Genomic DNA, 12,003 nt, shown 5'->3' with positions numbered 1-12,003 from the left:
ACTTCATGGGAAATAGATGGGGAAGCAGTGGAAACAATGTCAGACTTTATTTTGGGAGGCTCCAAAATCACTGCAGATGGTGACTGCAGCCATGAAATTAAAAGACACTTACTCCCTGGAAGAAAAGTTATGAGCAACCTAGATAGCATATTGAAAAGCAGAGACATTTCTTTACCAACCAAGGTCCATCTAGTCAAGGCCATGGTTTTTCCAATGGTCATGTATGGATGTGAGAATTGGACTGTGAAGAAAGGTGTGCGCCGAAGAATTGATGCTTTTGAACTGTGGTGTTGGAGAAGACTCCTGAGAGTCCCTTGGACTGCAAGGAGATCCAACCAGTCCATTCTAAAGGAGATCAGTCCTGGGTGTTCTTTGGAAGGAATGATTCTAAAGCTAAAACTCCAGTACTTTGGCCACCTCATGTGAAGGGTTGACTCTTTGGAAAAGACTCCGATGGTGGGAGGGATTGGGGGCAGGAGGAGAAGGGGACGACAGAGGATGAGATGGCTGGATGGCATCACCGACTCAATGGACCTGAGTCTGAGTGCACTCCGGGAGATGGTGATGGACAGGGAGGCCTGGTGTGCTGCGATTCATGGGGTCTCAAAGAGTCAGACACGACTGAGCGACTGAACTGAACTGACCTGAGTATTCCATTTGTGTGTATGTGTGTGTGTGCCACTGTGAACATTGAAGTACATGTATCTTTTAGAATTAGAGTTTTCTTCAGACATATGCCCAGGAATGCGATTGCTGGGCTGGTTCTGTTTTCTGGTTTTTGAGGAAACCTCCATACTGTCTTCCATAGTAGCTGCACCAGTTTGCCTTCCCAACAGTAGAGGAGGATTCCCTTTTCTCCACACCCTCTCCCGCATTTATTATCTGTAGAAATTTTAGTGATGACTCTCCTGACCATGTGAGGTGATACCTCATGGTAGTTTCGATTTACATTTCTCTAATAATTGGTGGTGTTGAGCGTCTTTTCATGTGTCTCTTGGCCATCTGTGTGTCTTCTCATACTTTTCTTGTTTGTTGCAGAACAGTCTGCAGGCTTTAACCTGGATTTTGAAGTTTCTGGGATTTATGGTTACGTCATGCTGGATGGCGTGCTTCCGTCCCTCCATGCTGTGACCTGTGCGTTCTGGATGAAATCATCTGACGACATTAATTATGGGACGCCGATCTCCTATGCCCTGGAGAATGGCAGTGACAATACCTTCCTCCTAACCGATTATAACGGGTAAGCAGAGACATCGGGAAGGCCACGTTAGGACTTATCCTGGCACCGGGTTAGAACTGACATGGGTGGGGATGGAGCAGTAGGAGGGTCAAGTGTTTCAACAGGACAGCAAGGTGATGGTAGTCAAACAGAGCATCTGGACAGGTCCTATACGAAGGCAGCATTTTGGTGGTAGTACCTTATACATGATTGTGTTTTGCTGTTTGCTAAATATTACCATCTGAGCCACCAGGGAAGCCCAGATATTTTCTTATGTATTATTTCATTTGAGCTTCACAAGGACTTGAGGAACTGATGCCCCTTAACAGGTAAAATGAATGAGAAGCTAAATGCTTTCCCTCCCAAATCTCACACCATGGGAGTGGCAGAACTGTCAAACCGACTGTTCAGACCAGTGCGCCTTTATTTGCATATCAGAGTGGCCAAAGGTCAGAGGATTTCCATGGCACTGTTTGTCTTTGGAAGACCCTTGTATTGAATAAGAATCCATTTGAAATCTCCAGGGTGCAAGATGACATTTTTTTTTAATGTCTTTTTGGATCAATTAGTTCCAGTTTGGGGCCCCATCCCTCTGGGCTGATAGGAAAGTCCGCTTCAGCTGTTTCTCTGATTTCTTTCACTGCTAGTGACTTCTTTCATTTCTAGTGACTGCTTCTCCTGTCTTAGATACTCATGAATCATCTAAAACCCACAGAGTTTTGCTAAAGAGCCACAGGCTCAGGCAGGACTTCGATCACTGGTTATCTGTCCACCCTGCCAGTCACTGAGCTGTCCACTACGTCTGCCTCTGTGGTCCTTTGAGAACCTCTGCTGTTTGCCACATGTGGAGTCCTTGGCAAGGCTGAGAGTTTATGCCTTTTGATTAAGAAAGAGTCTATGGCACACCAGCCTTTTCCTCCCAGGTTCACTCAAACATGTGGCCTTTTGCTCTGAACAGGTTGCAGGCCTCAAGGACAACACATTGAGCTCTCTTTCCTTGCCTCAGTCCATGAGATTCTCACTGTTCTGGTGAAAATCTTTCCATCCTCAAACCCTGTCCTTCTTAGTGGACTGAACATTCAGAAACAAAATGTAAGAAATTTCAAAATCCTCCCCCGAGACAGATTGTATAGAAAGAGAAAATCTGTTGCCTGCTTAAGTTTGGGAAGGAAAAACAGTGGGGAAACAATTTGTGTTTTAGAAATATCTTTTCATAAACATCTTTGAATGGGGGTTTAGAAGATGCTGATACAGTTACTCAATGATTTCTTCTTTATCAGTTTCCCCTAATCTTTTCTTTTTCTCCATTTGCTTTTGAAGATTCTCCACTTTCCACTGCTTCTTAACTTGGACATTTCTCTAAGCAACATGGTTGTAGGAACCCTTTTGTAGCTGGTCACCTCTATTTAGTTCCAATTATTCTTTCCCTTGCATCAACATACTTCATCTGCCAAGTGGCTGTTCTGGCAACAGAGAGGTAGGATTGACTTCCTAGGACATCTCTGAAGTCTGTTCCAAGTTGTAGGAACATACATCCTAGAGAAAAGAAACCAGACTGACATTTGTGCAACCCTCATTCCTTCCATTCTTGACTCATTCTCTCTAGAAGAGACAGTTGGTGAGTTATCTCAAATTGGGCCAGTTTGTTTCAGCTTGTCCTAAGGCCTTTTCCCTACCCCTCAGTGTTTAAGAAACACAAACCAGTTTTCAGTGAGCTACAGTACAGTAACAGGTAATTAGTAATCAAATCTGCTTCTATGAAACATGGTTCAAATGGAGAAAAAGAGGTAATGGTTATACCCAAAGTGCTTTACCCACAAAAAAGGAAGAAAGATAGTAACATGCCCCACATAAGGGATTACAACGTATGACTGATGATTGTTTCTCTTGAATCTTTGTGCAGCTGGGTTCTTTATGTAAATGGCAAGGAAAAAATAACAGACTGTCCTTCTGTGAATGATGGTAATTGGCATCACATTGCCATCACTTGGACGAGTACTGGTGGAGCCTGGAAAGTCTACATTGATGGGAAGTTATCCGACGGTGGCATGGGCCTCTCTATAGGATCACCCATCCCTGGTACGTCTTCGCAAACAGAATATACTTCCATTCGATGCTAGAGGCGGTGGTGCTTTGATGAACAGCAAGTTTGCTAAGTTCTTTCTCCCATTTACCACCTCCTGATTATCCAGACTGTGAATTATTAGAAGCTTTTCCTGGGTGAGCCGTGTGACTCTGTATAAGAAATGCCTTTGGGATCTAAAATAAGACTACCAAGATGCATGCTGAACTGACTGTGCGTGATTACTAAATTGTCTTCCAAGAAGGAGATGAATTGCTGGTGTTTTGTTTGTTGGTTTTGTCTGGTTTTTTTTTTTTTCTTTTTTTTTTAGGTTTGGTTTGTGATCAGTATACACACTAAACAAGTAGATTCAGAGTACAAGCTGGAGCACTGCTAATAGTTATCTATCTTTTATGCCCTTTTTCTCATAGAACTCAAACTCTCTTCTAAAAATACTTTTAAACAAATATTTAGAGAGTTGAGTTTTGAAAGAATGCAAAAGTATTAAGTGTTCCAGGGTTCTCAGCATGGTACCTGGCAGTAAGCCTGCTCTATCTAGGTTCTTCTGTGACGTATGACATGTGAGGAGGAACAGCTGGAGGCTCCCTGTAGTAAATAAGGAAACATTAAAAGTGTTTCTGCAGGAAGTGGTGTTATCCTGTGAAGTGAAACGCTGGGTTCCTTTTGTGTTTAAAGTGTTTTGAACTCTCCCTTCTCTGGGTGGTGAGATTGCAGGTGGGTTTTATATTTCTTGATCCTTTTCTGATATTTTTATAATGAGCATTTATTTCATTTATGGTAAAAAAAAAAGTTTCTATCTTAAAAGGATTGGAACAATAATAGCTACCCACGGGGATGATTCTCTGACCACAGCAATAAGAATGAATTATAGTCCATAACTATTGCAGAACTCCATTTAATAGACCCTAGTGAATGAATGACTGTGGTTTGGGTGACCAGATTTATTGAAGACTGTGTTAGGTGAGATAGAAATTCTTGGGAAAGGACCATTATTAGAGCAAGAATTAGGGGTAGAGGAAGATTCTGTATTTGGTTTTAGACATATTGAGTATGAATTTTAATCCCATGAATGTATGCAGCTAAAAACATAATTTATATCAAAATGACAGAATTGTCTCTTAGTGATAGGTTATGTTTGTCAAGAATTCAGCATGGTGAATGCTCTTATAGAGTCCTAGGGGGTGTGAAAATTGATCCAGACTTTCTGGGAAGCTATTTAGAAACATTCATCAACAGCCTTAGAGAAACTCTTTGCATGGAACCAACAATTCTCTACCAGGAATTAATCAAAAAGAAAGAATCAGTGATCTGAACAAATCTCTGCGTATCTATATATTTAGTTCGGCATTACCTTGGTACCAACCCTGGAAACAACCCCAGTATCCATTAAGAAATAGTTGTTAACTTAGTTAATTAAGAAAATTATGGATTGTTGCACATTCACATGATAACTCATGAAATGAAAATATGTTCAAGAAAAGCAAGCTTCCAACATCATGTGTAGTAGGATCCTATGCTGTGTGTTTTAAAATCTCTCTCATACACACATACTAAAAAATAATTTAAAAAACATATAATCTAGAAAGAAATATACAGAACTGTTAAATGATTTTTCCTGAGTAGGAGGAATTCTTTATACTTAATTTTTAAAAACGTTCTTCCATGTGTATGTATTTATTTTTAGTTATTAATTTTATAAGAGGAAGATATAGATTGGGAAATCATGAATGAGGGCTCTACAGACATGGATTGGCAGGAGATCACATGGGAGAAAAAGTGAAGGAAGAAGAGAGGAAGCCAGGGTAGAATGCTGGGTGCATCGGAATCTAAGAGGCAGGTGGAGACGGGAGACTGAGGATGAGTAGAAAGGCTCAAGGAGGACCAGGGCAGGATGCTGTCATGGAAACCAGCTGCAAGCAGGAGGGCTCCTGGCAGGAAACAAGTGACACACACAAGAAGGATAACTGAAGAATTTCATGAAAGGACTGTTTTCAAAGATGTGGGCTTCCCAGGTAGTGGTAAAGAACCCGCCTGCCAATGCAGATAGACGTTAAGAGGCGCGGTTTTGATCCCTGGGTTGGGAAGATCCCTTGAAGTAGGAAACGGCAACCCACTCCAGTATTCTTGCCTGGCCAATCCTATGGACAGAGGAGCCTGGCAGGCTGTGGTCCATAGGGTCACAAAGAGAACACAATTGAAATGACTTAGCATGCTGTCCTGGGCAAGGTTAAGAGAACCAAAATGTGGTAGTAACATACCCCATGACTAGAAGTGATGGAAAGTCACAAGAGATGTACATGAAGTGACAGAGAGTGGGAGCTGTCACCAGAATGTAGGTGAACCTGCAGTGATGGGGAGAAATCACCCAGCGGGAGCAACGATGCAGGAGAGAGGAAAGCAGCCCCTTCCATCTGTTGCCCGGGGGGAAGGTATCCAAGAAGTTAAACTTGTCTCTCATCCCACTTTCTTACCTTGGGCTGGTCTCTCCATTGGCCAGACAAAGAGGCCAAAGGACTGAAGAAACCAGGTAGTGTAGTCCATGGGTGTCAACCTTGCAGCCACAAAGCAGAGTGGAGAAAGGGGAAGGGTAGCTCTCGAGGGGTACAGACCTTCTAGAGTGCCAGGAAGGGCAGTTTAGTGGAATGAAATGCTTGCAAGAAAAAGTGATACAGAGAAGTCACCAGAGGTGAATATTGAAGAGTTTCCCTTGGATTGGGTCATTAAGCAGCCACTGGAATGAATGTTCCTTGGAATTGGTAATAGAACTTTAAGCATTATAGGCTAAAGAATAAGACGATGAAGAGCCGCTACTGGTAATCTGTCATCGAGGGTAATTTCCGAGAACCAAAGAGGCAAAGTAGGACTTAGCTACTTTGTTGACATAAAATATTATATGCATATATATGTATATATGTAGTTTGATAGTTAAATATTTATAAATCCAATCTTGTATTCCAAATCCTCTTTGATTTTTCAGTTGCTATATAAAATATTGAACTCATCTTACTGATAAATAATACAGTGAATGTAGATAATTTAGTTTCTCAATAATTTCCCCTGAAACATCTGTATAGGCTGTGCCTTCATTAAGTTAGCATTTTAGGAATAACAGCCGGGCCTCTCTTCTTCCTTTTTTCTTTCCTTTTCTAGGTGGTGGTGCATTGGTTATTGGGCAAGAACAAGATGAAAAAGGAGAGGGATTCAACCCAGCTGAGTCTTTTGTGGGCTCCATAAGCCAGCTCAACCTCTGGGACTATGTCCTGTCTCCACAGCAGGTCAATTCCATTTTCAGTGTATGACAGTAATGACATGCAAAGGTACAAACCTAGTACAAATGTGCACAGCCTAATGCTACCATATCTATGCCACCGCTGAGTTTTCAGAATTTACCAGCAGTATCATTTGATGCTATGATAGTAGACTAAGCTAGGCAGAGGTTATTTACAGTGTCTTGGTGATGTTTTATATTTTTATTGGACATGACTGTTTAATAAAATCTTGTGATTTCAGAACTAGAAAGAATCATAGAGAAGAATATTTCCAATCCCTCTGACTCAAGAAGCAGAAATTTAGGGCTGGCACAAGATCACACATACAGAGTAACAGATGGGCTAGTGGTTAAAGCCAGCCTACAGTCCAGTGGCGTGGGTTCAAGTTCCAGTTTCACCATGAACTCACTCTGATGATTTTGAACATGTTACCCCATCTCCCTATGCTTCAGTTTTCAAATCTATTAAAAATAAACAAATAGAATTGCATAGTGGAGTTTTGGCAGAATGGAACAAAATCCTGCATATAAGATTGAGGTATTGTTTGGCACACAGTAAGGGCTTGTCAGGCTTCCCTGGTAGCTCAGTGGTAAAGAACCCACCTGCCAATGCAGGAGCCGTGGGTTCGATCCCTGAGTCAGAAAGATCCCCAAGAGAAGGAAGTGGCAACCCACTCCAGTATTCTTGGCTGGCAGGCTGCAGTCCATGGGGTTGCAAAGAGTTGGATACAACTTCGTAACTCAACAACAGCAAAAGTGCTTGATAGATGTTTACTCTTACTATTACTGTGGCAGAACTTGCCTGAACCTCAGCTTTCTCACCTCCAGATCGGAGATAGGAGGCCAGAGAGGAAGTGCCCCTCAACACCTTAACAAACTGCAAAGTTTAAGACAAGAAATTCTATATGTAGAATTTCAGAATTTCCAGTGACTATATGTAGAATTTCAGAATTTCCAGTGACTATGAAATATTTGGTAAAAGGAATGGTGGGGGTGGAGGGGAGAGAGAGAGAAAAGGAAGAGAACTTTCCTTTGCCCCTGAAATCACACCCTACATCCAAAACTCTGCTTCCCACCCCCCACCTCTCACAAGTCTGTGAATGTTTTCAGCAGGACCAGATTAAGATATAATAACTCTGTCTTCCAGAAACAAGTGAGGTTTGTCTAAAAGATGGATTTGTAAACTTTCAGGTGAATTCGCTGGCCACCTCATGCCCAGAGGAACTCAGTAAAGGAAACGTGCTAGCCTGGCCTGATTTCCTGTCGGGAATTGTGGGGAGAGTGAAAATCAATCCAAAGAGCATATTCTGTTCAGGTTATAGCTTCCTTCTTCTTTAGACTCTGCTGTCTCTTGATTACTGTGTTATTTTCTAGCAAAAGGAGACATTTGATTCTCCACTGGTCAAATAGTGTGTGCTTATCAGTCTGCTGTTTACCTAATAATTCATGTTTAGCCTACCTTATCTAAAGGGTCTGTTATTTTTTATATATACTTAAATACCTTTGTATAACATGGTACAAAATAATTGTGCACAAAACTTGAACAAAGGTAAAATAAGGAAAGTAGGATGAGCAGAGGGATATGGTTAATTTTTTTAAATGCCCAGCAAAGTCCTGTCCCCCAGTTTGAGATGGGGTACTCTCTTGGCTCTGTAATTCCTAGCCATCATCCACGTGCAGGTAGCGCAGAGGGAAAAGAAATAGATGTAATAATATACATACTGAGTGGTCAAACTCTAAATGGTCCCAGCTGCCTCCTAAAATTCAATATATAATATTTAAAGAAGTTTCTGAAGATATCCTAGAATTCATGGCTTTTGTTAACTCATAAGAACATTTTATTAATTCTGAAATGCTATTTGTATTTCAAAAATACCATTTTCATTAAAAATACTCAGCAGACTTCTGCTGAAAGAGGAAAAGTTGTTTGTTGACTCCAATAGTTTTTTTTTCTAGAAATTTTGCATGCCAGAGATCTGGTTACACATTATCTTGTTTTAGTATCAATAGAGTGGCTCTTCAATGCTGGTACAACGTACGATTTGAAACCCTTAACCTGGTGATGTTGCCTGTGTGTTTCTGACAAGCTCTGAACCAGTGTTCTTTGCCCTCAGATTGCCCATCTTTAGAAGGATCAGTACCTCATCTGCGAACTGCATCAAGGGACGTAAAGCCAGGCTCCAAAATCAGTCTGTTCTGTGATCCAGGCTTCCAGATGGTCGGGAACTCTGTGCAGTATTGCCTGAATCAAGGACAGTGGACACAACCATTGCCTCGCTGTGAACGTGAGCAGAGCCTTTGTTGAAGGCATTTCAGTAGCTCTTGAAAATTACTGGAACCCTAAGAGCACTTTTTGAGGAATGCTAGATAAAAGTGAAGTATGGTGGATTCATGTCAATGCATGGCAAAACCAATACAGTATTGTAAAGTAAAATAAAGTAAAAAAAAAAAAAAAACTAAAAAAAAAAAAGTGAAGTACTTCTTAACAGCCAATATAGCAGATACTCATTACTTTCTTTGTGTAATGAAGTGTGCTGGGCACCATGAGGGAGGTGGGAGATGAGGATACGGAGAGCCCACCACCCGTGAAGGCACCCAGGTGGCCCAAGGAAATGAATGGAGGGAAAGACAGGTGTGAAGCCTGGAGCCCAGAGGGAGATGGGTCGTTGCTGGGTGGGAAAACAGGACTATATCTCTTTAAGTTGGATGCACCCATTCATTCATTTATTCAATTTTGAAAGCACCTAGTATGTGCTAGACACTGAACTAAGTTCTGGAGATACAGCAGTTGGGGAAAGTCTCTCTTCTTGTGGAGTTTACGTTGTAGTAGGAAAGGCAAGAAGTAACAAGTAACATTATTATTTACAGTAAGTAAGAACAGCAAATGCCAGAAGTAAAGGCTTTGAAGAAAACTAAAGCGGGGTGGTGCTGGTGGTGGTGTAGTCGCTCAGTTCTGTCTAACTCTTGGGACCCATGGACTGTAGCCCTCCAGGCTCCTCTGTCCATGGGGTTTCCCAGGCAAGAATACTGGAGTGGGTTGCCATTTCCTTCTCCAGGGGATCTTCCCAACCCAGGGATCAAACCTGTGTCTCCTGCATTGGAGAAAGGCTCTTTAGCGACTGAGCCACCAGGGGAAAAGCAGGATAGGGAGATATAAAGTGAGAGGGTTGGGTGGGAGCAGGACTGCTGTTGTAGACAGGGTGATTGGGGAAGTTGCTCCTTAACGTCTCTTTCCACCTGCTGCGTATATATCTGTTTATGTATCTCTCTCTGACTAGACACCTTTGTAAGGCAGGGATTTTGTCTGCTTCAACCTAAGCACCCAGACAATGTCTAGCAGGGAGTGGGGTCACCATTATTTTTTTTTTAGTTTTACTTATTTGGCTGTGTTGGGTCTCAGTTGCAACACTTCAGATCTTTACTTGCGGCATGTGGGATTTAGTTCCCTGACCAGGAATGGAACCCAGGCCCCCTGCTTTGGGACCACGAAGTCTTAGCTACTGGACGACCAAGGAAGTCCCTCCATAAGTATTTTTTTAATGAATGAGTTGCATGCCCATTGTGAGCCAGACACTGTGCTTGATGCTCTGGGCACAGGCGTGGCTGCAGCCTGCCACCACCCCTGTAGTATTTTCAGTGCACTGTGTGTGTGCATTGAAGAGTTCATGCTTAACTCAACTACAGGTTTAATATAAATAAGATGTTCATTGAGTACTTTGCTCCTAAAGTAGTTGTCACATTCCAGGCATTAGCTGTGGGGTGCCACCCCCTTTGGAGCACGGCTTCTATTCAGCCGAGGACTTCCATGCTGGCAGCACAGTGACCTACCAGTGCAACAACGGTTACTATTTGTTGGGCGATTCAAGGATGTTCTGTACGGATAATGGGAGCTGGAATGGCATTTCGCCGTCATGTCTTGGTGAGATGAATCTCGGCAATTACTGCATGCCTTTATTCTGACTCTGTGGGAGATAATTGTCCCAAATTCCTGAGGCTCTTGTGGCATGCCTTTGTTAATTTCATCTCGTCCTAGTCAGCTCTGGGCAAGCCACAGTGACAAAGCAGCTGTCCGTGGACATGCCAAACGTGTTTTAAATTTTTACCAGGCCCAATATAAGAATATCTTTTTCTTTCTTTCTTCTACTTATCCACCTATAAACTGTGGAAATAGCTTTTATTGTAGATCTGCAATGTGATTATGACTATTACATCTAAACTTCATGAAAAATATACATAGTGTGATGTATTAGTGATACATAATGATTTAAAAGTAAAAAAAAAAGAAAAGTTTGCTCCATAAGACAAATCCATCAGCCTTATGGCCTGTAAACCATCTCTATTTTAGATGTTGATGAATGTGCAGTTGGGTCAGACTGTAGTGAACACGCCTCCTGCCTGAATACAAATGGATCCTACGTCTGCTCGTGTATCCTGCCCTACACAGGGGATGGTAAAAACTGCGCAGGTAACTAGGCTGTGTGTAATTGGGAAGTCTATTTCAATTGTTCAATTCAAGTGTATAGTTTAAATGTATTTCATATAAATATAAGACAGTATTTTCAACTTCAAAGGGGGTATGGAGAAGAAAAATCATCTTTGAAAAGATACTTTAAACAGAGAAAGACAAATACATGATATCGCTTTACATGTGAAATCTAAAAAAAAATGATAGACATTAACTTCTGTACAAAACAGAAGCAGACTCACAGACAGAGAAAACAAACTTATGGTTATCAAAGGGGAAAGTGGAAGGAGGGATTAATTAGGAATTTGGGATTAGCATATATACACTATAAATGCTATATGTAAAATAGATAATCAAAGGACCTACTGTATAACACAGGGAGCTATATTCAATATCCTATAATTATGTGTAATGGAAAAGAATCTGAAAAAGAATAGATACATATGTATAAGTGAATCATTTTGCTGTACATCTGAAGCTAACACAACATTGTAAATCAACTTATACTTCAGTAAAAAGTGTTTAAAGATACACAAGCAACAGTTGGAGGTGCTTTAAACTAGCACTGTGCTTTTCCTAACTTCACAAATTCTCACATCCAAGTACTAACCAGGCCTGACCCTGCTTAGCTTCTGAGATCAGACGAGATCGGGCGTGGTCAGGGTGGTATGGCCATAGATCCCAATTTCTGAAAAACAAAACTGAGAGCCAACATTATCAGCTGACTGTTGAAGAAATGTCTCCATAACAGAAGAATAATAGAGTGGATCTAGAAATATAAGCGGTGGCCTCTGCTGCCTTCATTCAGAGCAAAGAGGTTACTTCATCACCTCTTCACTTTCAGAATCTTTCCTCTGCCTCAGCCACACAAAATTATATCATTGGGGGAAAAAAATAGACATCCTGCCTTACCACTTGCTTTACCTGTATTTTGTGATAAGGTCGATAATACTCAACCCATCAATGTC

General features: G+C 41.5%; 1 protein-coding gene across 1 annotated transcript in view; it reads left to right on the top strand.

Annotated features, from left to right (window-relative positions):
• The window catches only part of SVEP1 (sushi, von Willebrand factor type A, EGF and pentraxin domain containing 1), a 210,261-nt gene that overhangs the window by 144,675 nt on the left and 53,583 nt on the right, over positions 1-12,003 (top strand). The window contains 7 exon segments of the mRNA XM_013966263.2: positions 1,039-1,240; positions 3,123-3,298; positions 6,453-6,577; positions 7,762-7,885; positions 8,685-8,855; positions 10,316-10,489; positions 10,916-11,035. Of these exon segments, the coding sequence (XP_013821717.2) occupies positions 1,039-1,240; positions 3,123-3,298; positions 6,453-6,577; positions 7,762-7,885; positions 8,685-8,855; positions 10,316-10,489; positions 10,916-11,035 (1,092 nt within the window).

This window comes from Capra hircus, chromosome 8 (genome assembly GCF_001704415.2).
Source record: "Capra hircus breed San Clemente chromosome 8, ASM170441v1, whole genome shotgun sequence".
Taxonomy (NCBI): Eukaryota; Metazoa; Chordata; class Mammalia; order Artiodactyla; family Bovidae; genus Capra; species Capra hircus.
Note: the sequence above shows the minus strand (reverse complement) of the source record. Positions and strands in the feature narration are given on the sequence as shown.